General features: G+C 37.6%; 2 protein-coding genes across 4 annotated transcripts in view; one reads left to right on the forward strand and one right to left on the reverse strand.

The window, feature by feature from the left end:
- Window positions 1–349: 349 nt before the first annotated feature.
- On the forward strand, window positions 350–2,411 carry LOC127628848 (neuferricin). Its single transcript, XM_052105791.1, is given in 5 exon segments — window positions 350–753; window positions 830–970; window positions 1,604–1,752; window positions 1,754–1,791; window positions 1,893–2,411. Coding segments are annotated over 5 exon segments (801 nt in total). The 5' UTR covers window positions 350–458; the 3' UTR covers window positions 2,071–2,411.
- Window positions 2,412–2,442: 31 nt separating this feature from the next.
- ankfy1 (ankyrin repeat and FYVE domain containing 1) overlaps window positions 2,443–26,520 on the reverse strand; it is a 28,699-nt gene continuing 4,621 nt past the window's right edge. For 2 of the 3 annotated variants that reach the window (XM_052105761.1, XM_052105772.1), the window contains exons 5-25: window positions 25,268–25,391; window positions 21,657–21,806; window positions 21,370–21,535; window positions 18,534–18,738; window positions 18,343–18,411; window positions 16,981–17,180; window positions 16,797–16,894; window positions 15,153–15,363; window positions 14,950–15,048; window positions 11,270–11,423; window positions 10,896–11,064; window positions 10,533–10,651; window positions 8,716–8,872; window positions 8,248–8,448; window positions 7,891–8,067; window positions 6,694–6,841; window positions 6,483–6,573; window positions 6,054–6,178; window positions 5,745–5,891; window positions 5,372–5,462; window positions 2,444–4,125 (exon numbers count right to left, since the gene is read on the reverse strand). In XM_052105761.1, the coding sequence (XP_051961721.1) occupies window positions 3,993–4,125; window positions 5,372–5,462; window positions 5,745–5,891; window positions 6,054–6,178; window positions 6,483–6,573; window positions 6,694–6,841; window positions 7,891–8,067; window positions 8,248–8,448; window positions 8,716–8,872; window positions 10,533–10,651; window positions 10,896–11,064; window positions 11,270–11,423; window positions 14,950–15,048; window positions 15,153–15,363; window positions 16,797–16,894; window positions 16,981–17,180; window positions 18,343–18,411; window positions 18,534–18,738; window positions 21,370–21,535; window positions 21,657–21,806; window positions 25,268–25,391 (3,034 nt within the window). In that variant the 3' untranslated portion in view covers window positions 2,444–3,992. Of the gene's footprint in view, window positions 4,126–5,371; window positions 5,463–5,744; window positions 5,892–6,053; window positions 6,179–6,482; window positions 6,574–6,693; window positions 6,842–7,890; window positions 8,068–8,247; window positions 8,449–8,715; window positions 8,873–10,532; window positions 10,652–10,895; window positions 11,065–11,269; window positions 11,424–14,949; window positions 15,049–15,152; window positions 15,364–16,796; window positions 16,895–16,980; window positions 17,181–18,342; window positions 18,412–18,533; window positions 18,739–21,369; window positions 21,536–21,656; window positions 21,807–25,267; window positions 25,392–26,520 lie in introns of all 3 variants that reach the window. The other variant, XM_052105781.1, reaches the window with a different exon arrangement.

Here is a 26,520-nt window from a genome sequence, read left to right on the forward strand (position 1 = left end):
TGTGATCGAAACGTGCGTTTAAAATAAAATATACACAGTGGTGATGTTTGAGGAATGACTGTGTACAATTGTTCTAGAAAAAAACGTAAAAAGTATTTTCAAATCATTTTAACCACACTAGGCTATCTTAAACTGACATTATAAAATCCCAAACTACGGCTCGAAAATGCGAACTGTCTTGTGGGTTTTTGAACTGCAACCTGAAAATTATATATAGCCTATATATATATATATATATATATATATATATATATATATATATATATATATATGTGTATATGTGTGTGTGTGTGTATGTGTGTGTGTGTGTGTGTGTGTGCGTGGTTTTTTTGACAGCGCATGCGCAACACGACTTCCGGCAACATTGTATTATGTGTTGTGTGTGGGGTGTCGGATTTTTATTTATTCAATGCTGACTACTTGATATTTTGCGCTTGCCTGTATACATTGTATGCGCAATGCTGAAATACTTTGTAGCTCTCCTTTCAATGGTCTTGGCTGTATGGACGGTGCCCGAGTGGCTCACATTCCCGATTTATGGCAATATCTTGAATGCATTAGATTCGTGGCTGCAGCAGCCGCTCAGTGATGTGTCATCTTCACCTGGTCGCATTCTGACCGAGGATGAACTGTCCTTATACAACGGAGCGCAGGGCAGTAAAGGACTGTACCTGGCGATTTTAGGACAGGTGTTTGACGTTGAAAAGGGGAGGAAACACTACGGCCCTGGCGGCGGTTACCATTTCTTTACAGGTTAATTCATGTCTGGCTAATTTGTGTTAGCTGTATGAAGATGCATGTGTGATCTCTGAAATGTGTGTTTGTTTAGGCAGAGATGCATCAAGGGCGTTTATCACAGGAGATTTCACTGAGGCTGGCTTATCTAGTGATGTCTCAGATTTCTCCGACTCTCAGATTGTGGCTCTTTATGATTGGCTAGCATTTTATCAGAAGGACTACACTCCAGTAGGTGGGTACCTCAACAGTGACACTCACGTTAAGAGGGATAGCTCGCTCAAAAATAAAAACAAATCTCTAATTTACTAAGATTTTTGGAAGAATATCCCAGCTCTGTAGGTCCTTTCAATGCAAGTGAATGGTGCCATAACTTGGAAGCTCCAAAAATAACAAAGGCAGCATAAAATAAATGTTTATGACTCCAATGGTTTAAAATGTGTTCTGAAGCAAATGCAATCACTTTGGGTGAGAAACGGTTCAACATTTCAATCCTTTTTTACTATAAATCTCCACTTTCAGAATGAGAAAGTGAAGATTTATTGTAAAAAAAATACTTTATCTGTTTCTCACCTACATTTATCATATTGCTTTTGAAGATATGGATTACTTTTATGCTGCCTTTAAGGTATTTTTGGAGTTTGAAAGGTCTGGTCAGCATTCACTTGCATTATATGGACCTACAGAGCTGAAATATTATTCTAAAAATCTTCATTTGTGTTCTATAGAAGAAAGAGTTTATAAAGTCATACACATTTGGTATGGCATGAGGATAATTTTTGAGTGAACTATCCCTTTAATGTACTTTACTGCACAAAATGTTACTCATATCAAGTTTTCTGTCTGTAATATGGACTCTGTGCTGCAGGTAAACTGATAGGCCGATTCTACACAGAGACTGGACAGCCCACAGATGCTCTGCGGCAGGTGGAGGCCTTCTTGTCGGAGGGTTTGAAAAGGAAGGCCCAAGCTCAGAGTGAGATGCAGCTTTACCCTGCCTGTAACTCAGAGTGGAGCTGAAGCCAGCGGGGGGAGAGTATGGTGCTCTACAATGAGGTAATTCTCCTGTATGTGCATTGTTTATAGAATATCATCTTATCATTAATGCATTTCATGGACAGAAATGGAACACAAGTTTTTCTTAAAATTTTCTGTAGTGGTGGCATTCACAGGGACTGGGTCGGTGTACCCAGAATGCTCTTCTCCCCTGGATCCGTCCACTCCCGATGTGTATGTATTCGACCATCCGATCCTGTGCACTCAGAGAACCGGAACCTGAGAGAGTACAAGGACTGTCCCCCTCATGCAGAGTCCTGCCGTATCACCAAAGGCTGAGCTTCAAGTCTTGATCACAGTCCAAGAGCTGATCTATCTGTTTTTCATTTTAAAGACTTTTAAAATGTGGTTTACCCTTTTTAGTTTGATTCATTCCAGCATTCAGCGATCATAATAAAAGGAATATTCTGGTTTCAATGCAAGCTAAGCTTAATTGACAGCATTTGTGGTATTATGTTGATTAACACAAACATGTATTTAATCCATTCTAATAGTTTTGGACCATTTAATGCTGCTGGTTATTTATATGGTTAGGTTTCCAAATGATTTTATATGTATGCTTTCTCTGATTTTAGTGGTTTACACCACTAATTACTCTGCAATTTGAAGCACATATAAAATGCATTTATGCCAGAAAAAATGCTTCATGAATTTTTCAGTTGTCCTTTATGTAAATTTGTCCTCCCTTTCGTGAAAAGGATACTAGAGGCTAAATATCTGAGCATACAGATATCATACAATGTGCAGAAAAGTTCAAACAGAGGCTAAATTTAAGGTTTGTCAAGTAGACAAAAAGCACAACCTGCATCAAGTACAAAACAGTTATAGTGGTCAAAAATATTATACATTTATCTGTACAATTTCACAATACCAATAACGGACTGTGGACTTTGCCCACCCCCCAAAAAAATCCTTCTGCTTTTGAAATATGATCAGAAATGTTAAAATAAAAAAAAGGAATTCATTTTGATAGAGTGCACCTGTTAAGCATAGACATGAAAAAGCATTTAAAATATGAAAGGTCAAAATAATGTTACATTTTGTGCACCAAGAAGACTTTTGAAAACTATGACCAAGCTAGCAGCTTCTCCATTGCCAACATTTAACTGGAATGTATCCTTTGGTGATTAGAAATTAATAACTCATGATTATGATACAATGATAACAAAAAGAACAGGCTACAAATTATGTTATGCATAGTAAGCACATCATGGTTAAGCACGTAAAACCTGTGTGGCTTAATAGACACAAGGAACAATTTTAGATTTCATGTCAAAACATGTTCATTTGAAGCATTTCAAAACTTTAAGTAGGCTATTATGTAAATGCTAATGGATCAGTCAAAATAAGGTCCACTGAACATGCAGGTTAATCATTAAGTCACATATCTAATCATATAACGCAACAAAAATCCAATCACGGCAAGGTCAATTTCTCCCTCTCTCTTGTAGTGCTTTGATTTGAACAACAGAAAAATATCAACTTCCTGTGTATTTCTGTACAGAAAGGTGAAAATGTGTGTAAAACACAAAGGCAAAATCCTGCAGTGTATGATTAAGGCTTCACACTAAAGGCTACCGTTTAAAGATCCCTTCATATCCAGCAGCATTCAATAATAATAATAATACAAAAAAATCCTCAAATTTCCTTGAAATGTTCAAACAATAGAGGTGTTGAATAAACCCCTGTAACCACAGGGCTAAATCAAAATGTAGAACAACAGTCAAGGGGTGGTGATGGCATGATTGCATGTGTAAATCAAGTACTTGTCCAATTCCAATGGAAAATGTGAAATAACACTTAAATAAGTCTCCATATAGCACATTTAGCCCTCTCTAAAACCTCTATGTCTCATCAGAGACACTTGTTCTTTCATAAGTGGAAAATGACAGTTGCCCTCCTGTATTATTTCAGCCTGGGTACAAGTTGAACTTCGATCTACAATTTAAATTTGTTTCTGAATTCCACTATTTTAATATGGATCCTCAACACATAATAGTTTGTTTCTAAAAAAGTACTGCTAGAACAAACACACATTGCTATGGTTGTATTTTTTGCTTTAACAAGAATGGAATGGTTTTGTTCAAGGGCTCATCCACCCTGAGTTAACTCCATTTCTTCATCCTCCTTGGTTAGTGCTAGGCCCAGCCTGAAGGTACATGCTTAGCTTGGCTGGTACCCGTCCTTTATCCTCCGGTGTGTTAGGACACAAAGCCCAATGTCAGCACATCAAAGCAGATGTCGCATACGCGCACAGGTTTGTTCAGGTCAAATTTGATGATGGGGATCTCTTTTATAGAGCACTTATGGCAGAGCAGACGCCCACAATGGCGGCTATGAGAGAAATCAAATAGACAACAATAAAGAAATGAGTTATTAGGTGGCACAATGGAAAGATGATGTCATAAATGGATGGAAGAGTAATGGTTTAATAAAGGAGAAAGCATGATCAGTTAGGGACCTGTTTATTAAAAATCTATATTGGGCAATTTGATCACAAGTGGTCAGGCGATATGTCCATATGAGAACTTGCCTTGTTTTTAGTGCTAAACAACGCAAGGTCTCATGTGAACAAGCTTCTCTCATTGTACTCCTGAAGACGAAAATGACAAGACTTTCCTTTCGTGTTATCACTAAAACACATCGTATTGCCTTCGTAAGGCTTGGAATATGACGTACAAGCCGCATGGACTACATTTTCAAGCTTTAAAGCCTTTATAACTGCCATTGTATTGAAAAGACGGACCGGGATATTTATCATGAATGTTTTTTGTGCGTGTGTTCTGCATAAGATAGAAAGTCATAGGGGTTTGGGATGGTATGAGCGAGAGTAAATTATGACAGAATTTCCATTTTTGGGTGAACTATTGGATACAGCATCATTCAAACGTAGTAGTTTTCAGGTTTTGATATCACTGAAGAAATGTATTATTCACAGTCAGCCATGATTACAGCTCAGTGGTAAAAGACGCTAGCTGCCACCCCTGGGGTTCGCCAGTTCGAATTCCAGGGGGTGCTGAGTGAATCCAGCCAAATTGGCCTGGTTGCTAGGGAGGGTAGTCACATGTGGTAACCTTCTCGTGGTTGCTATAATGTGGTTCGTTCTCAGTGGGGTGCATGGATGCTACGGTGGATGGCGTGAAGCCTGCACATACGCTACGTCTCCGTGGCAACGCACTCAACAAGTCACGTGATAAGATGCACTGATTGACGCTCTCAGACACGGAGGCAACTGGGATTCATCCTCCGCCACCCGGATTGAGGCGAATTACTACGCGACCACGAGGACTTAAAAAGCACATTGGGATTTGGCATTCCAAATTAGGAGGAAAAAAATAAACAAAACATGGCAGTCCCCATGAGGGGATGTTTCAAGTAGAATAACACAGCTTCTGTAAGATTACTGATTTGACTGGAGTCTTCATCTCATGTGAGTGGTCATGATTTTATCCATATGGTTCAAAATTAATATTAATTTTGTTTTAAGAGTAAAAAATATTTAAAGTTCACATTTATTACCAGTAAACAGGATCTTAGAGAAAGTAATCGCTAAACCACTATATTGAAGTTGGTTAAATACCAGTGATGTTTTCTAGTGGTGACTCCAAATTTGGTCATACATTCATAGCAGTTCGATCCATCACACCAAGGGGGCTCTTTGGACAGCATATCTGCAACATTCAAAATGTTAAACATAAGACTAGTTTACACAATCACTAAATACTTGAACAAAATGGAAACTATAAACATTTGTATATCTGTATATAGCATTTATACGCAAGTTATTCTGTTCTATTGTGCATTACTCCAAAGTTTTTATTTTTTATTTAGTGTATTTTATTTTATTATCGGTCTCATTGTTCTGTCCTATTTTCCCTGGAAGCTTCTGTCAACAAGACAAATTCCTTGAGTAAGTATACTTGGCAATAAAACATGAAGACTGTAGCTCTCACCTAGTAGACGGAATAGAAGCTGCTTGGTAGCAACTTGATAGTTGAAGATGTTGATGCTCTGGTTGTTAGTGACCCCGAGTCGAGCTCCGGCCCTTACAATGGCACGACACAGGTTGGCGTTTCCTTTCATGTAGGCCAACAGAAGCACTGCAGGGAGATTCATCAATGCATTAAATTTAAACATTTCACACAAGTGAAATCTCGCAAGCTATTCATGATTATATACCCTGTAACCAAAATGTCATTATTATTGATATGAAAAATTATGAATTTAGAAATGCCTATTCAAAGCAATCCAGCTCTACCAACCTGTGTTTCCCTCATTGTCAGGTTTATCCAATGGGTATTCAGGCATGCAATCCAAAAACAGCTCAAATATGGCTGCTGCATTCTCCTTCCCATACTGGCCTAGGACATGCATTGGAGATTGGCCTCTAAGGAAAGATGAAGGGACAGGGAAAAACAATTAATATCCTAATTATTTCAAGACTTTTCAAAAGATAGAGAAAAAGTAGTAAAAAGAGTAATTACACATATATCACATATAGGGCCTTATTCATGAAACAAGAATTGTGCATCTTCTTAGCACCAATACGTCATTGTCCCAATCACTTGAATGCAACAATTTATCCAAGAATGGATTTCGGAAGGATTTACACAGAAATTAGTTCTTAAATTTAATGGGCCATATTCATGAAACATTACAACGTGGAGTGACAGTGATATTTGGAGTCGGACCTGAGATTGTAGGCCTCTGCATCTATGTTGGACTCTGTGAGTAGAGCACGCACATTATTCAGACGCCCCTGCATCACTGCCAGATGAAGAGCTAGAGAAAAAATTATAATACAGATTTAGTCACCCAATAAATATTCTTTATAGAAGTAAATTAAGTAAACTACTGAGCTCTTTCTTTCACACTAAATCTGAGTTTTGCACAATTGCCTACCATTGTTTCCATTCTCATCGACAGCAGCGAAGTCAACGCTGTTCTCAATTAGTACGGAGCAGATAGTGGAAATATCCTGTTGTGCAGCAAGATGCAGTGTGGTCTGACGATGTTTGGTTAGCTCGTTTACTTTTGCACCAGCTAGGAGCTAAATACAGAAAACATAAGTTTAAACACAAAAGACTTTACCATAAAAGATACAAACTAACTCGTATGCAGCATAAAATGTTGAATCAAAGATGGATTTCAAATCAAGTGTGCAGCACTGACACAATGACCACGTTTGCATGCACTTAAGACAACAGTTGATTCCAGGGTTTTTGCAGAAAACGGCATTGTAAACATATGTAAATGAGAACAACGATTTCCTTGCACCGTAAAAAGGATCAACACACCTAGGTTTCTCTGAGAACACGGCTTATGTGGTTATGTAAATGCATGAGTGGCCTTCTACAGGTCTTTGAAGAGTGTGCGAACAAAAATCATAGGATGGAGCCCAACAACAAGTCAACAGAGGAAATAATTCAACATGTCTGGGAGTACAGTGTGAAAAGCATAGACACTGTAAATAATACCCATTTATTTTCACCAATGTACATATCGACTGTCCCTTACATTTACGGATATACGTGCTCAAACATTGGGGGAAACCCAGAGATTTATGTAAGAGGAAAACCCTTCTATTGCAGCGCAATTCCACTGCAGGTCGCGAAACAAAAGAAACAAAAACAGCAACAACTCTGAAATATCTGGAAATAAAGTGAAGCAATAGAGAATAGAATAGCAAAGTCTTTCTCAGATGCCATGTTTGTTATGGAAATTACGATGCTGTGGAGAAAGTTGCTTACTGATCGAGCCGCATGTATACGGAAGACAACGCCACTTATACAGTCAATGTGAACCCCATTTTCTCGCAATAAGCCACTTTCTGGTGTCCATGTAAACAGTCAATGTTGTAAGTTCTTATTAGCTATATCATGTCTAATTACACAGAGACATGATGACCAAAATTGCAATAAAAAAGGCAGCCAAGCTCAAGCCAAAATTACTGTATCTAAGAGTCAACTCTTAGAATAATGAGTATGAATTATGCACAAATGCATAAACTAAAAAAAAAAAAATCTGAAGTCATTAATACCCATTTGGCTGTATTGTTCATTTCACTAAATAACCCCTACTACTTTTTGTCTTCTTTACCAGGTTTCTGACGATGATCTCAGATCCTGCCTGCACGGCCAGGTGTAGAGGAGTGAGTTTGGCACTGTCCTGCACTCTGGAATTTACATTGGCCTGTACACTAATGAGAAAGAGCACACTCTCAATATCGGAGTTTTGCACAGCTAGATGCAGGAAGTTACGTCCTTTGTTGTCCACCTAAAGAAAGAGTGAGAGAGAGTGAGTCATTCGGAAAAGCAACAGCTTACTGTGTTTTACATGTATTGCTACAATTCCCATCCATATACCAAAACTCTTCATTTAACCAATTTTAACAAGCAGAGCTAGAAATATAGAAATGAGAATGTGTCCGACTCAAACATGAACATGCACACACACCTGTTCAGCAGCGCCAGACTCTCTCTTGAGGATGGCTTCGGCAGCCTTGTTGTTCTTGTGGGTCATGGCACAGGCGAACGGCGTCATGCCTTGTCGGTCTCGGATGTTCAGGCGGATCTCAGGGTGGGAGATGAGCAACTGGATGATGATGCTGTGCTGGTTGCTGATGGCAATGTGGATAGGAGCACGGCCCTCTGAATCCTGCATCCAGAAATATAGACATTGCAGATGTCATAGTATTTTAATCAGTGTGCATATGGAACATATCTACATAAATACATTAGCAGCCGTTAGATTATTCTGAAAACAAAGAAAGTCCAGAACCGGTTATGTAATATAAATTCATACATGTACATTTTTCATCTTAAGAAAAAAAAAGAAGAACTATACTGCCATGTGAAGGCAAAAAACATTAACAGTATAGAAAAGTGAAAGTATGCATCGGGTTCATGGTTCATCTGTATGGACCTGTGCATTCACATTGGCTCCAAACTCCAGAAGGCACTGTGTAACCTCCTCCAGACCCCAGCACGCAGCCAGATGCAGCGGGCTCTGGCCGTCTCTGGCCTCTTCATCTCCCTCACCGTTAGGGCCAGGCCTTCTGGGGCTGTTTACATCACAGCCACTGGAAACAAACACAAAGTTTGAGATGATCCCATTGCACAAGGCTACTGGGTCATCATATACTGTAAAATTCTGATCACAATAACAGGCTAATAGAAAGCAATGGTGAAAATGACACGTTCATTATGAATGAGATATGATTAAACGTCTTAAAATAGCCTTAGAATTGTATTGTAATCATAACAGTATTAAACATTGTCTTATTGTCATATTGAAAAATTAGATCACTTCTATTCAATGATTCAACAGTCACATACTTAACAATAATTTTGATATACAGTATATTCATTTAACAAAGCAAGAGGACTGGCTCCCTCTCAAGATTTTTTCCCTCCACAAACTAACATCTTAAGGAGCTTTCCTTGCCATAGTCATCTACGGTGTTCTTGCGTTACCATGGCGGGAACAAACTTCAGTACCCAATGGGCAATAGAGTTATCCTCAAACATCTGTGCCATTAAAATTGATGTGTGGTAATTTGCTATAAATATATAGACTTGAACTTACTTGCTCAGCAATATTCTCTACAAATTGTTGCTCCACCATGACAGTAGATGGCTTGAAAGAGAAAACTCACTGTAGAAGCGAAGTTCACACTAATCACACTATAGTGCCCCTTGGATGCAACGCATACTTGCGTTGTTTTATGAATAGCGTGCAATAGTCTGGCTCTGGATTCAGTTTGTCCATTGGCGAATTGATCTTTAACGATAACTTCTAAACCTTTAAAGACAGACCTACCGTGAGCTCCAAGGTTGTTCACGATCGTATATGCATCTGTTGAAGCCATAAGTTCGCATTATTTTAACTTAGTTTAAAAATCTTGTTTATTAGCTGCAGACTGGAGATCTCCAAATGGGGGCGTAATCTCTAAAATAGGGTGGGATTACGCCAAAAGGGGGTTGCGCTAACTCCAAAAGGGGGCATCAATTCCACTCACGGTTAATGTTAGGGAAAGGGTAAGGTTAGGGGTTTCCTACATCTTTAAAGGAGATTTGGAGCCCACGCCCCTTTTAGGAGCAATGCCTGCAGCTATACCCTTCTCAGAATTCCAAGAGAACAACTACACTATCCATGGTCCAGCAGAGAAATATCCACCAATCAGAAAACCGGGGCCATATATTGGAATATTTAGCAATATACGTATAATATTGTAAAATAGTTTTATTTCCATAGTTTCCGTCAAATTAAAGTTTGTAATGGTGTGATTCACCTTGAGCAGGTATGTTTGGTTCATTGCTTACAACTCTATTATGAAGCATTTTATGAAAAGTTTATGAGAAAAATAACTCTGGAACCCAGGTGGCAGAAAATGTGTGCGGGCACTGTTACATTCTATTACAATCTGTCACATTTTGGAATGCAACAACGCACAAAATTTAGCTTGCGTAGCTTGTAACATCTGCATTCATGTACTTGCATAGAGTATGTGTCGGCCATAAGACATTCAGGCATGACCTTCTGTAAAGCTGCTTTGAAACAATGTGTATTGTTAAAAGCAATGTACAAATAAAACTGAAAAAATTGTAAATGGACTACACTCTGATTTTTTATTTTCTGATTGTAATGAAAATATAAATCTGATGACATTTCATGTTATTTAAAAAAAAAAAAAAAAAAGCATGAGGAAATAAGGAGAGGTGTGCTGGTGGAGTGCAAACCTGCGTATAAGGAAGCAGGAAGTGACCTCATTGTTCTCATCAATGGCTCGGTGGAGAAGAGTCTGCTGACAGCCTCCAGGCCCGGAACTCCAACATGTTGCATCACAACCATGCCTGACCTAATCCAAACAATCAGTCAAAATCAACCTGTTATAAACCAGCATGACTAAACTAATTCTAAGTGTTTAAAGATCAGATGGACAAAGAGGACAGAAGAAGAAAAAAAATTATCCTATCATGTTGAGCAATAGTTCTTAAATTGAGTAAATGAATGTGAAAAACAATTAAATAATGACTAGGAAACCATGATACACCCCCACCAATATTTGTTTTAAAATATAAATAACAAACTGCAGTTTTCACCAGTGTAGACGCAATGTCCTCCAAACCGTTCTCCAGAGCTAGCCAGAGTGGAGGATCTCCCTTCTCATCCACCACTGACATGTCGGCTCCTCTTGTGCAGATGGCGTCCACCACCAGTGGGAGCTGGTTCCTGATGGCCAACTGCAGGGCCGTTCGCCCCTCCAGTGTCCTGGAAAAAAGAATAGGGGACTTGTGGAACAAGGATTTGTTTATTACTTCGATTTACTTGCGCTTTTTGTGACCAACACTAAAATGACAATAGACGAGTTGCAAGTTAATGTCATGGCTTCTGTATAGTAAGACTTCATAAACAAATACTCATACTAATTTAATATCAGTTCTAACAATACAACAGACACTGCGGCATGTAATACCTGATGTTGATGTCAGCCTGGTGCTCCAGCAGGAAGAGGGCACTCTTGCTGTCTTGTCTCTTGATAGCCATGTGCAGCAGAGTCTGTCCATCAGACATGGTGTCATTAATGGCTGCTCCAGACCCCAGGAGCTGTGCAGCAATAATGTGCATACCTGGCAATGCAAAGACGACGAAAGAAAAAACATTACACAGTTCTTAGCAATACCTGATTCTGAATAGTCAATTGCAGAGTTCTGGGATCCGCTTATTCCACAACGAGACTGCTTCTGAATTTACTTTTCTTTTTTTATAATTCCCAAATACTTTGGGATCTACATAAAATGAAGCTGTGAAAGTTTACAGTGCATCTGGACTGTGATGTGTAATTATTCTTCTCCTCTGTCAGGCGTGAACTGCAGTGCTGCTCTCGCGCGTCATTAGTTTAATATGATTTCATTTTACGTTAAATGAGATCAAACGACTATTCGACAATGAAAATTGTTCTCGTCATTTTTTTTTTCCGACGTTGTCGATAATGTCGACTAATCGTTTCAGCCCTAATGCAAATGATAATATGCTTTTAAACTAACCTGCTTTGGTTGCTTGTATAAATCCGGGTGTCTTGTCTTTCAGGTGCTTTATTAAGTTTGATGCGTTTCCTCCTTTGTCAGAAAAATGCGAAAGCACCATTAACAAATAGGTTTTTGCTAATCTATGATGTTTCCCTTTTCATCAGCCTCAAATACAAAGAATTTCCAAACCTGGCTTTTTCCACTTTTCTTTTCGACAAGATTCAGTTGAGACTCCGCAGCAGCTTTTCTTGTCGTCATCTTTTGCTTGTTGTGAGCGTTAAAAAAAGTTCCCAATGATGCATGGGTACCGGGTAGACCCGGTACCTTCAGAAATTCTGGTATCGTAAAAAATATTTTGTTTCAGTACCGACTTGGTACCGGAGTACCGGTATTCTTGACAACACATACATACATATATATACACACACACACACACACACACACACACACACACACACACACACACACACATACATATATGTACCGTCCATCAAAATGACCAAAATGATAAACTATTAAAAATTTGTTAGTACCAAGTATAATTAAACAGCATTAGTCTGGTCTAATAGTTTATATGGCCTAGTTTTGTTTAGCCTTTGGTATCTTTGGTGTTGTGTAAATGAAGCAGTACTTGGATAGTGTTGTGGGGGTAAAAGTTTTGATTATTTTAAGTCCTAAAATCACCAAATACAAACAAATTTATAGTAAAAAAGGACTTAAACATTGATCCGTTTCTCACCCACACCTATCATATCACTTCAGAAGATATGGATGTAACCACTTTTACAGTTGTGTGGATTACTTTCATGCTACCTTTGTGCTTTTTGAACCTTCAAAGATCTGGCCACCATTTACTTTCATTGTATAGACCAACACAGCTGAAATATTCTTCTAAAAATCTGTCTTTGTGTTTAGCAGAAGAAAAAGTCATACACATATGGGATGGCATGAGGGTGTGTAAATTATGAGAATTTTCATTTTTGGGTAAACTATCCCTTTACCTTAGTTGTTATTTAGAAAAGGCACATGCTGACTTCTGGTGTCTTCACATACAACGTGAAGAAAATGTTTGCCTTGCATTGCTAGCACGAGTTTGACCACTGGATTATAAATTTGTGTTTAAACTTGTGTTTAAACTCACATGAGTAACGCAAACCCGCGAGTATTCCCCCCATCTCTTCTGGAAAAGGACAGGAGGAGGGGCTTCTACAACTTGGTTCATAGTAAAGTACAGCCAATAGCTGGAATCGCGCATATTTTCAGAGCTTACCAGGTAGTCCAACTTCCTCACTCACTTTCCTCCAAGCGATGTATTTTTTCGTTCGGTCTCTGTACATGTATGACGTTGTGTCATACAATTCCAGGTGCCCACACACTGCTACAACATTTTTTTCATCCATTTTTCCAGATTTCTTCTGCTACTATGTCAGTACGGTCAGTGACATCCGGACAATCTAAACGCTGATAGGCTTTCGCGACAAAGCGTCACGCAAATTATTCGCTTGAGTGGAAAGATTTCTATGGAAGCATATGGGTAGCAATATTCAATTTGACATTTAATATGCAAAATGACAATGCAATCTGCATTTAAATTTACATTTTACATTACCATTCTAGCAACGTTTGGTGCAAAATAGCAGAAAAAAGCAGAAAAAAGATGGAAAATAGCAGAAAATAGAGTCTAAAAATCAAGTTTGACCTCTTTCAGCACCCATACCGTAAATACACGATTAGACGCGCATACTAAAAAAAGATGTGCGGCTGGCTTGACCGTGTATTTTCAACGCGCGGCCCACTTGACCGCAGTGTGTCAGAATCAGAATCAGAATCAGCTTTATTGCCAAGTATGCTTACACATACAAGGAATTTGTCTAGGTGACAGGAGCTTCCAGTCAACAACAATACAAACAATATCAAAAAAAAAAACAGCAGCAAGACATAGGTAATTAAAAACAAAAAAGAACACAAAATAAATAATTATACATATACGTACATACACTCACCTTCGGCGCCTGATAAGGCAGAAAATTCTCCCAGACGTTCCAACAACGTACTGGTTCTATCACCTACATACTCGTAATAATCTTCGGAAATACTACCGTTTCTCTGTTCACGCTCCACTTCATCTGCTAGTGAATTTAACGCTCATATTAGCTCTGCCGTCGCCATTTTTCCAACACCTCAAAACCATAGACTGTAAGCTCAAAACACGTAACATAGCCATTACATGTTATGTTTACCTGTTGCCGAGCCCCGCCTTGATGCAGTGATTGACAGGGCGGGAGGGGGCGGGGCAGGGGCGTGATCGGCTCGGAATGCATTTTCAATGTGCACATTGAATTTTGCTATATTCATTGCGGGACATTTAATGAAAAAGCAATCGCAAGTGTCTTGACTGTGAGTGTAAATGCAATTAAGAAAAATAACATTTGAATGATCATTTTGCCACAGTTTTTGCTTGAACATGTTACACATATCTAATCATTTCTGTAATACATTTTCATTTTCAGTTTGCAACTTATAAAGCATTTCAATAATGCATATTATAACGAGTGTATGAAATGGCAAATGTAAATTATGTAATTTCATTTTCATTTTGCACCAAACGTTGCTAGAATGGTAATGTAAAATGTAAATTTATATACAGAATGCATTGCCATTTTACATATTGCATTGTCATTTTGCATATTAAATGTCAAATTGAATATTGCTACCCATATGCTTCCATAGATTTCAACTCGTACTAATACGCGAAATTGCTTAATTCGCGTATTCGCATCTTTGCATTGGCTTTGTATATAAATCGCGCCGCATGAAACGCTTGCTTTGCGTTGTACGTGAATGCACCATTACTCCTCAAATTGCACTGTTGAACAAATTTCAGTACATTTCAAATTTTTTTGCTCTATCTTTGATAAGTTACATAAGTGAGAGTACAAAACTGAGACAACATCAACGTAAAGAAATTCCAGTAAAGCACATCATAATAGGAAATTGGATGAATTTGCTATGTGTCGGGGTCCTGATCCCCTCTGTCTGTCTTTATTTTGCAAGAATTATTTAAATAATCTGCTTAAGCAGCACGGTCAGTTAAAATGTTTAGTGTGGCTTCAGTGAATAAACTCACCAGTCCAGAGTGCAAGGCCCAGGACAGTCTGATCCATTGAATCTTTCAGATTGAAGTCTGGGATGATCTGCAGGTTGTTAGTGGCATGTAGAGCATTGGCTGTGAGAGATGGATGGAAACTGAGGTCATGAGTGGCAAGATAATGCATGTTTGCACAAATTCAAGATACCCCATCTGAATCCATGTAGTTGCACTATCCTCACCTTTCTGCTCTAATATAACTGACACCACGTCTGGGTGGTTGTGAATGATGGCCAGGTGGAGCGGGCTCTGTAGGAAAACACCCTGGCTCTTCTCATCTCCTTCAGGCAGGGCGCTGTGGGTCTGCAGGTTAGGATTTGCCCCCTGCTGGAGCAACTCTGCTGTCAACCCTGCCAGTCCACAGCGACACGCCGTATGGAGCGGGGCTTCACCCTACAATGGAAAAATTATTGTAATTATTAAAATCAGAAAGGTAAAGGGAAACAAAAGACCATTAAGAGAATGAGTAGTAAATAGACAGAGAGGGTGGAATGTAATAGAGAGTAAAAAAATTGGTCTCATTGATTTTAAAAGCATCAGTCTAATTCTGATAATTTATCATTTAATACTTGTAGACAAATATAAATTGTATTTACGTAGAAATCTCTTTACAAAATGGAAATTTGGATAGAATAATGAAGGAAAGGCAGAAAGTCAGTGCCCAGCATACATGGGAACTCCTTTAATACTGTTTAAAATGTATCACACTTGGGATACCTCAGTTGGCTGAATGCACAGAGCGATCTACAAATTGCCCAGACAGTGTAAAATGTACAAAATATTTTCAAACTAATTAGAAAATAAAATATATTTTGATGTTTTATTTTTCATTTATCACAGAGATAATGCAACAAATCTGGACAAATCTAAAACAGGATTAATTACTTTAACAGTGAAATTTATGAGATGCAGCTGGCTGTCAAACACATGTTGAGCTACACAGAACACATAAGCTGCACATAAGTTACACAAATATTTTCTCAGGCACTTATTGAGTCTAAATAGATGCAGAAATTATTTCAGTAGTACACCCAAATGACAATACTCTTCATGTGTTGTACTTCCTATAGTTTACTTCCCATGTTGTTTCTGCATCAAATAGCAATGTCAAATGTAAATCAAGTCAATCACTGAAACAACAGCGCCACCTTGAAGAAATAGCATGTATATTATGTATGTGTACACGCATATGGGATACAAATAAATCACCATTATTGCACAAAACAATTCAATGTAATATAGTATTTATTTGTATGAATATAGCACTAATATCTCTAGCAATATTCATATGTATAGTAGTATATATCCAGTGATAGTAAACTTATATAGATATGAAATAACCATACAAAAATAGAATAAAGGGACTCTAACAACCAAATACACTTTTGGTACTTTGTTACACAATTTATAGGTGATAGATTGAGGAATACTAAAGAGGTGTGGGCACAATAGAGTAGGGTGGTGATCTCCATAGTTAGTTCATCCTATCATCAGCCTGTGAGATTGCCAATACCCGATATTCAAACCTACGCAGACCAGTATTTGCGACGGTTGGATGCTAGGTGGTACTATGGGGTAATTTGTGTTGAAAAGGGTTAGGGTTAAGCCTACACAATAAAGCAAGAAACCTTGAACTTTATTTTTTATTTATTTTAACTAAAAACGTACTTTATTAATACCATTTCCCTCATTTTAGAGTACTAGTAAAGAATCACTAGGCGTGTCCAAAATTTTGCCTGGTAGTGTATTTTGAAGCATCAGTATCTGCTCATTTGTCATTCAATGACACCAAGTTCATTATTTCAAATCTAAGCTGAGAGACTCACCCATTTGTTGGTGTGATTCACTTTGGCTCCATGTGTGGCCAGGAAAATAGAGGCTGCTTCACTTCCTGCAATAGTTGCTCTCTGCATGAGGCAATTCCCTGCAGAGGAGATGGCGACATTAAGACAAATTAAGAAATGGAATAAGCCTCTACAGAGATGCCATTTAAAGAGATTGTTTTTGTACCATTGGAGTCTGGTGCATCAGGATTGCTCCCTCTCTGTATGAGCCGTGCTGCAAAGCTGTTCTCATCAAATGAGGTTCCATTTACAACAGGGGCCTCATCCTCAAAGGGGTTCACTGAGGGGTCAGAGGCCACAGTGATGTACTGCAATGCCAGCCACAATGCAGTGCTGCCTTCATGATCCTTCAGCACCAGGTCAAGCCTAATCCAGAAAGGGAGGTTTTTGTGTTAAACCAAGGATGACCTGGACTCTATCGTTATTGTTTGATATAAAATTTGTACTTTAAAATAAACTTGATCATTTCTGGAAATACTTGGTTAAGATAAAAAAAAAAAAAATCCTACATTGGCTAAGTTATATTGCAATTTTCTTATTTTATACTATTATTTCTCAACATCTGGGTTTATCAGATTTAAATGTATTTTACATTTACACTATGTTGACATTTTCCTGTGTGGTGCAGATTTTTGAGCATTTATTTTGCACATCTTTAACGAAAAGAACTTTGATTTGTCTAAATATGTTGCCTTGCTTTCTAATAATGAACATTATATTTGAATCGTGTAGGTGTTACTTTTTAGTTCAGTACATTTAAATGCTGAAAAATCGAACCGTGAACCGTACTCAAGTTTGGGGAAATTTTTATTTATTTATTGCCATATCACCCAGCCCTACTTGGACCAGCCATTTTTGTTTGTATGATTGGAGTTAAAAGCAGCACAATGTATGACACCATTCTTGTCTGATTTTATTGCTGATTGGAAATATGTAATTTGATCATAATCTGCACTAACCATTTAGGAGGTCAAGTCTTTCCCCATTCAGGTAGACATGACCTTTTGTTGTATACAAGTTGTAGCTTGTATGACTATAAAATATCTGCCCAGAGACATTACGAATATGACCACTGAACTGACATGACTTGCCTTAGTGTTTTTGATACTGCACAGTATACTATACAAAAATAGTATCCCAACTCAAACACATAATGCATCAATAAACTTTTCAAACAGTACTATGATGCATTGTAGTCACAAACTTATTACATTTAGTCCAAAGTGACAAGCAAACTTGTCACTTTGCATTTTTAATCCAACTCTTGGCATTCCGAACAAATAGTGAGTCAAGACAGATGTTAAAAATGGCAGTTTATATTTATACATTTGTTGGGACAAATTAAGTGCACTCCATTGTGATACAGTATAGTATCACACACATTGCACTCTGTTACATGTAACTACTGAATACAGTAATCATAATACAGAAATAGTACAAGAGGTAAGCCTAGTATGCTAATCCGAACCATAGCCTCCATCAAGTTCATCTTTTAGTAATAAAATATAACATGTTGGATTTTGCTTACTGTTTGCATTGCAGCAGCTGGTTGAAGACTGGCTCATTTCCAGACACCACAGCCTCATGTAATGGCGTTCTAAGAATTAGAATAAGTATATATATAAAAATTTAATATATGAATACTGTGAAGACAGTACTCTCCCAAGAACATGCAGAAGATACCTTTCACTTCATGTTTGTTTGAACTTGGTCACTTACCGTCCTTTGCTGTTTTGCATGTTTGGGTTGGCACCAGCTTTGAGAAGAGCCTCAGCAATGTGGGCCATTCCAGCCATAACCTCACCACTGTGTTTCTTAGGGCTGAAGGAACAGACTAGGTGCAGAGGCGTCTCTACTGCACCCACTGTTGCAGCATTTACCTGTGCTGAGTGTCGGATAAGAAAAGTGGAGGCAAATTCATCTCCTAAGAAGAGAAAGATACAGTAGAGAGGTTATTTAGACCATCAAAAAAAAAAAAAAAAATATCTACTTATATTTAATGCAAGTGATATGGAGGCAGCATAGATGATATTAAAATTTACATACATTTTTCAGTATTAGGCATACTTTATTTTGCTTTAAACCTGAAGTGTGCAACTTCGTATTCAGATGTGTATTAATCTGGGTAATTAATAGACTGGGTAAAAATATCGATTTTCTGATGCACCACCATCTTCATATGCATGATCTTGATATCGATTCTTAAGTCCCAAAATCGGGGGCCTGGATAGCTCAGTGGTAAGGAGGCTGGAGTTTGCGAGTTCTAATCCCCATGGAGTGACTCCAGCCAGGTCTCCTAAGCAACCAGATTGGCCTGGTTGCTAGGGAGGGTAGAGTCACATGGAGTAACCTCTTCGTGATCGCTACAATGTGGTTCGCTCTTGGTGGGGCACGTGGCGAGTTGTAGATTGTCGTGGTGGGTGGCGTGGGCCTCCAAACGTGCTATGTATCCGCGGTAATGCGCTCAACGAGCCACTTAAGATGCGCGGGTTGACTGTCTCAGACGCAGAGGCAGCTGAGATTTGTTCTCTGCCACCTGAATCGAGGCGAGTCACTACGCCACCACAAGGACTTAAAAGCACATTGGGAATTCCAAATTAAAACAATCCCAAAATTGTTCCTTTACTATAAGTTCACTATAAATTTCACACTATGCGACTTAAAATGTCTGCGACTAGCCACTCTCTGGTAAATGTTCAGATTTCACTAAACAGCTAATGAGTAGTATATTGCCGAAGAAGTTCAGTATCCTTTCACTGCATGTTGAGAGTTAAAGTTTGATTTGGCTCATTCAGTGTAATGTGTCTCCAAAGACAACATCCATTTGTCATTGAATTATGCCTCTTTTAATATCCTTTCTGTTCTTTGCATTCAATTGATGATCAAAAACAACAAAACATAAACATTTAATTCTGATCACGAATAGCAAGGTTTAGGTAAAGCCATTCAAGTCCTCTCTCGTTAATAACTTTTACAAATCAATGTAAATACTTGAAAATAGTATAAATTGTGCATTAAACAATAAAAATGTAACAAAATATATGCAATATATTTATTGATGGAATACATTATGAAAAACAAAATTTTTGCCCAATTAATGTTTTTGTAATGTTCCTAGTTACAAGGCCCCTGTATAATTAACAGCATTAGCTGGGAGAGAATTCCTTTAATATGTAAGAAAAATGGACATTATAACTGAAATAATCAAAAGCTTGTGAATCAGAATCCTGAAATCTGTATCAATACTAGGGTTGTAACGGTTCGGAAACATTGACGCTGCGGTTCACCTGAAGTTTAATGACGCATCTGGAGCAAAAGGTTTTGTGAAGAAAATAAAGTGTCAAATAGACAACCATTTGACAACCACCACTAATGCACCTGAATGGATCTGTAGATGGATATGCTGTACCTGTGTTTCATGTGGGTCAACTTGATGACTTCACAGGTTCTGCAAGTGTTGTGTGTAGTTGAAAATGGCAAGTGCAGAAAACAAGCCACTGATAGAGAAGCCCCCTGTGTTATTCAGGTCTTATGTCTGGAAAAACCTTTTACAACACACGCTGTGTTTGCAGACATTGCTCGACGTGAGTGTATTATACTGTTAATTACACTGAAATCAACAGGGAAAGATGCCGAAACTGCACACACACCCTTTCATTTTTAAGCAGGCACTAGGTGCCAATTCGGACAGGCATAAAACAATAACTCAAGTGATTGGGGTGTTCATTGCCAATGATATGTATCCCTACTCCAGTGATGAATATGTGTGATTTCAGAGTACGATTAAAACACTCGAGCCATGTCACAACACCTCTTGTATCCATTTTAATAGAAAAGTTCCTTCTATAGTGATGTACAGCTTCTTAATATTGAATATATGTGCAGTAGAGTTTGAAATACATTTTATGTTGATGTAGTGTAATAGTGCAGGTATTAAGTTAAAATGTTGATTAATTAGAGAAATTTCAAAATTTAATTAATTAGAATTAATTAAACGTGGTTTTACAACAGTATTTAGTATTACAACAGTGCTTTTTCTGAACATGGCAAATACCTAACCATAAAACCAAACCATGAGAAATTTGAACCGTTACACCCGTAATCATTACCCAGTCATAATAACAATGGATGCAGAGAATTCCACAAGCTGGTGCAAAACCTTGATAATCCAGGCTACTGAATCATGAATTGAAAATGTTGCAAAGAGCGTCTTGCACAAAAATATGACACTATTTGATTAGTTAACTAGAAATTATTTTAGAAATGTATTTCCTTGTTCAATAAAAAAATAAAAAATTGGACCCTACAGTATATAATAGTATTATATCGGAGTCTGCTGTGTGGTGCAGAAGAGCACTAGTAAGCGTTGCCATTGGCAAATAGCAAATGTCTTGCAATTAAACAGTCTGCTGCATTCATATGGTATATATGCATGTAGATGCACCCTCTGTGTTATTGTTGCAAAGCAAGACTGATTTAGTCAGGTTCCCAAAATAGGAAGAAAGAATTTCTTTGCATGGCTCCATTTTCCCCCTGCCCTAAAGACACTCATTACCTCTCTGGATGGCTTTGTGAAGAAGACTCCAGCCACTCTGGTCCACCATGTCTACATCGGCCTTGTTGTTAAACAATGTGGTGGCAATGCTCTCCAGCTTCTTGGACAAAGCCAAATCAAGTGCCAAGTCTCCATTATTGTCCACCTCATTCAGCTTTCCTGGTAACTTGGGGATGACATTGAAGAAAAAATGACCTTACTAGGCTTATCAGTTTAGGTTAAAAACAACCCTTTTAAAGCAGGAAAACATCTTTGATTCAGTTCTAGTTTTATTCCGTTCACTTTACCTGTGCGTCCATCTCTATTAGATAAAGGAATACCACATCTTCCCTTTCCACTTTAATAGCTTTGTGAAGGGGGTACTCTGTCTTGGACTTGATCATCTTATAGAGCATCTGAGAATCCATAGTACTGAAGTCCTCTTTCCGCAAGTCATCCTGTTTGAGAGAGGGTGGATAGGAAGTAAGAGATAATTTAATCTAATTTAAGAACTTTTCACTAGCATACCCCCATGTCTACAATCAAACACACTTAAATCCAGTCACATAATGCTTTCCTCCTATTAAAACAGCAGGTGACTACATATGCATCTACACATATCTCAATCTCCCATCGGTTTGTATCAAAAAGGTCTGCTGAGCCCATATTGATTTGTTTGATTCAGTCAGCAGATAATGCCTGTATACCCACCACAATGTTTCTATTATAACCCCAGCCATAAACATAAACTTGAGAATCAATCATTATGCTCTGCAGGAATTTATGAGAAGTCATAAAGGAGTCCCCAAACATTAATCAGAGCCTGCTGTTTAGTAACAGAGAGAGTGAAATGAAGGAAAGAGGTTTTCTACAAGCAAAGGCTCTATTTCAGTGTTTTAGTAATTCATCAACCAATAAATCCTGCAATAATAAAACTAGTTTTTTACACTTATCCAGCTGACACAATGCTAGAGTGTTGTTGGTGGTTGTGAGTTTCGCACTGCAGTTGCTAAAGTGTTCTGAGTGGTTTTAGCGTAGGGCTGGGTGATATGGCCATATCAATATTTATCATAATATCCATTTCATAACATTAATGGTGGAGGAAATGCATTCCATGTTTTTGTTAGATAACTTGTAATAAAAATAACATGTTTGTTTACACGTAAACTCCACAGGGTAAGCGACCTATCAGTTTGGAGTTTAAGAAGCAACTCAGTTTAGTACTGAATCCTACATAAGGTGTGTGGCTTCTTTTTGATAAAATGTTGCCAACTTAATCATCTTCAAAGGACTTTGACTCCACTGAAAGACTTTCTTGTGATGCTCCACACTCCAGCGCTGTAGGTGGCGGGAATGCAACATAAGCTTGATGCCAACACCAATAAACATCACAAGAAGAAGAAACACTATCTTGCCTGTGACAGAACTATGGATCATGAAAAACTATGTTTTGTTCTGTCTAATGGTGTTATTGTAGGAATTGTTTGGAGGTTTGAGGCATGTGACTAAGTCAGAGGAACTGAATACCAATGATATCAAAAAAGGAGAAGAGCCCTCGATCTATGGACTTTTCTCTGACCTGTATCTGCAGAACAACTTGATTTTTACAACTTGACTTCTTAACGACTGCATTCAGGTAGTTGAACAGAACACCATGTTTGGATGTTTCAAGAACTATCTGTACAGTTCACCTATCAGAACTCTGTACTTATGATATGATCCACAACTCATTTTTTGTTTCTGTCTTTTGCCTATGCAAATGAAGAGAATTTTGTCTTTAGTAAACTCTCTCAACTGATATAAACTTCAACTTTGAATCCTGGTCATCATCGTTCATACTGGTCTCTTTACTGGGTAAAACTGTATTACCTTACAACTGTGATTCAGTTATCCATGTATAACTTTGCCAAAATGCTTGCGTTTTTAGCTAAATATATCTGATCTGATTATCTAGATGTAGAACATCTAGATATGGTCTAAATTTAGAAAATTACACAAAGGTTTGTCGATATCAAGGATTTATTTTTCCAATAAATGTCAATAACGTTTTATTGTCCAGCCCTAGTTTAGGGCATTGCTATGTGGTTGCTAGGCAGCTAATTACTCCCCAAGTTGTTGATTTTTTCAATTCCAATTATTAAGAAAATCAAGAGCAAATCTCTCTCACAATCAGCCACACAATTTGAGGTAATCAAGCTCATAGTACAAACGGTGAAGGAGGGCTGGGGTTTGTTCAAATACTCAACCACAAGTATGGGCTATATAATGCTATGCTAGTCTTAGCAGGCTTAACTAATGATGGTTTAGTTTGGAACTGTAGTGAACTACTGGCAATTGAAACAAATGTCCAGAAATGAAGAAAAACATTTGCAATCTTCAATAAGACATTTAAGTAGAGCTGCAACTAATGATTATTTTCTGATCTGAAAAATAAACTTTTTATTTCCTGCATTTTATTCAAATGAAATTGTAAAAGGTGAGAATATCTGGCTCAATTTATGGTACTGAATTCTACTACACAATTTTATAATCTCAAAAAAATTTAAAACAAAGCCTGAATCATGAAAAGTTACGTTTTAATTTATTAATATTATTATTACTTTCAGGACATATGCAAAACAGTTCCTTTACTTGTAAAGCTTAACAAATAGTACAAGTCATTAAAGAGTAAAATGATCCATCAGGGATGGAGTTGGACAAACATCAGCTCAGAAGAGGGCAAAATGACACCAGAATAAAAAATGAATAATTCTGCCCAGCTGAAATAGACATAATTATGTTACTGATTACAAACATTTTAAGTATTTAAAATTCATATTGTAAGTTTTAAAAATTATAGTCACTCTTTATATGTTTCTAAATTATTCTTTTCTAAAAAATAACTTTTAATGGTAGAGTATACTTATCCAGTAAAAAAATGTTTAACACTGTATACATTCACAGGTGACATCAGACATTACATTTGGCATTATCAGAACTATCAAATATCAGGACCCTTAGCATTATTATACATTATATTTATAAAAGCTAGCGCCTTGCATGGCAGCTCTGCCACCATTGGTGTGTGAATGTGTGATTGGGACACAGTGTAAAGCGCTTTGGTAACCTCAAAGGTTAAAAAAAAAAGTGCTATATAAGTGCAGACCATTTACCATATTCAGCATAGAGTTTATAAAGTACAATCATCAACTTTACTCTTGCGCTAAAAAGTCTCATTCTAGATTTTCTTTTTTTCTAGACAACCTAAGCTCATTGTATTACATGCACTTACATGATGAGAAACGAAACAAAACACTTTAAAAGCTAGCAAACTTGGACCTCTGAGACATTGTGACATCTATGAAAGCTGCATAACCGATTACATTGAAACTGAAATCGTGCATGATGTTGCACACGTGTAATCAAATTGATTTGGCTCCCTTTCTCCATTGCAATCAGTTTGAATGACGTGGACGTGCTCTCATGCTCTGTAAAGTGTAACAGAGACACACAACAAATGATTTTTGCAAAATGGAAATACATGCCTGATTTTGAATTTATCAAATGTATACATTAAAAAACAAACAAAATAGCAGTAAAATGTAAGTTATGCGCTGGAAAGAAGTCTTAAGTGCATGAAATAACAAGTCCTCTTTCAATGCACCTGATGCAGCAACCAGTCTACATTACACTATAAGCTTATTATGATCTTCTTTGAAGCGTTTATAGTGCTCTCGTGCGATTGGCATCTTGGGTCATATTTTTCCCGCTTCAAATTGTCTCCGTCGTATTTCAAACGAGTTATCATGAAACACATTTTTCACAGGGCTCTAAAGTGACGTCGCTGACGAAGCTTCTCCGTGCTCAGCGCAGATATCCAACTAATCGATAATGAAATTGATTGTCGATGATTTTCAATACTGATTAGTTATTGACTTACCCAGTGACTGGCAATGATCTCTCCGCAATAGTTCATCAATGTTGTGGCGTTCAGCTCTTCGGCTGTCTGGTAGAACCTGATGCAGTTCCTCACGTTAACTGATGACATCACTCCTTTCTCACATCTACATTGGAATACAACATAGCTTTTGAGTTTACTTTGTGTTCTGTCAATTGTTACAAATTGCTACATCACCTCAGACAAAAACAAATTAAAACAAGTGCCTACGACACTGTCAGCCTCATCTGCAAGACTTATTTGAATCCTAAAGTACATTCTATAAATGTGTGTATGTTACACTGGACGATGTGTTATTCGTCTAGGACTTACACTGACAGCAAGTGGCTTGATTGCAGAATCAAGGCAAAGCAAAAGTCTTCAGTTACCAAAAAGCTTTCACTGTCAGCCATGATTATTTTTTTCTGAAATTAAGTGTTTGATAATAGGAGGGTTACGAAGATAGGATGAGTAGCATTCTGCTTGTCATGTCTGCACCCATGAGGTGACCCCACTCAATGCTAAATAAACCCACTTTTATTTATATAGTTTTCATCTAATGTGAGAGTGCATTTTAAAAATATTTTTTTTACTATTTATTAATGACTAAAACATATTTAATTAGAAAGAAAATTGATTTAGCATTTTATATTTTAATAACTAAAAATAAATCTATTGGACAAAACTGAGGTGATCAGTAGCATAAAGCACAAAAAGCTTGTTTGCAGGTCATTAAGAAGATGCTTTTAACTAAAATGACTTAAAAGCACCCAGACAGGTTTAAATGTCTGACTCACAATTGTACAACGATGATGGGGGATCTCACAAAAGCCTCTTTCAGATAAACACCAAGTACAACAGCAGATGCTTTCAGAGAGATGTCGATATCTTTTGATAGGCAGAACTCAATAATGGACCAGAGTGGCTCAAATTGATGGCATGACGCATTAGAACAGGCCCTCTACTCTTCTCTACCTCTACAGCCAATAATGTATATACATCGAGAGCAACAATTATACATCACCAAAAGTCATTGTGCTTCATATCAATCGATGCTGAGTGGCGCTTTAAAATCGAAATGATCTAAAATGTTGAGTGATCTAACTGATCGAAAAGAGCAGTTTCACAGGGCTTTTATTAGTATGCAGCAAGACATTTAATAACGGTGAATAACAATGAGATGTTAAGATGCAACATGTGGCTTATTAGTCATGAATCCATCCAGTAAATCATATATTTTATTCTTAACAGACTGT

The sequence above is a fragment of the Xyrauchen texanus genome, chromosome 3 (genome assembly GCF_025860055.1).
Source record: "Xyrauchen texanus isolate HMW12.3.18 chromosome 3, RBS_HiC_50CHRs, whole genome shotgun sequence".
In the NCBI taxonomy this organism is placed as follows: Eukaryota; Metazoa; Chordata; class Actinopteri; order Cypriniformes; family Catostomidae; genus Xyrauchen; species Xyrauchen texanus.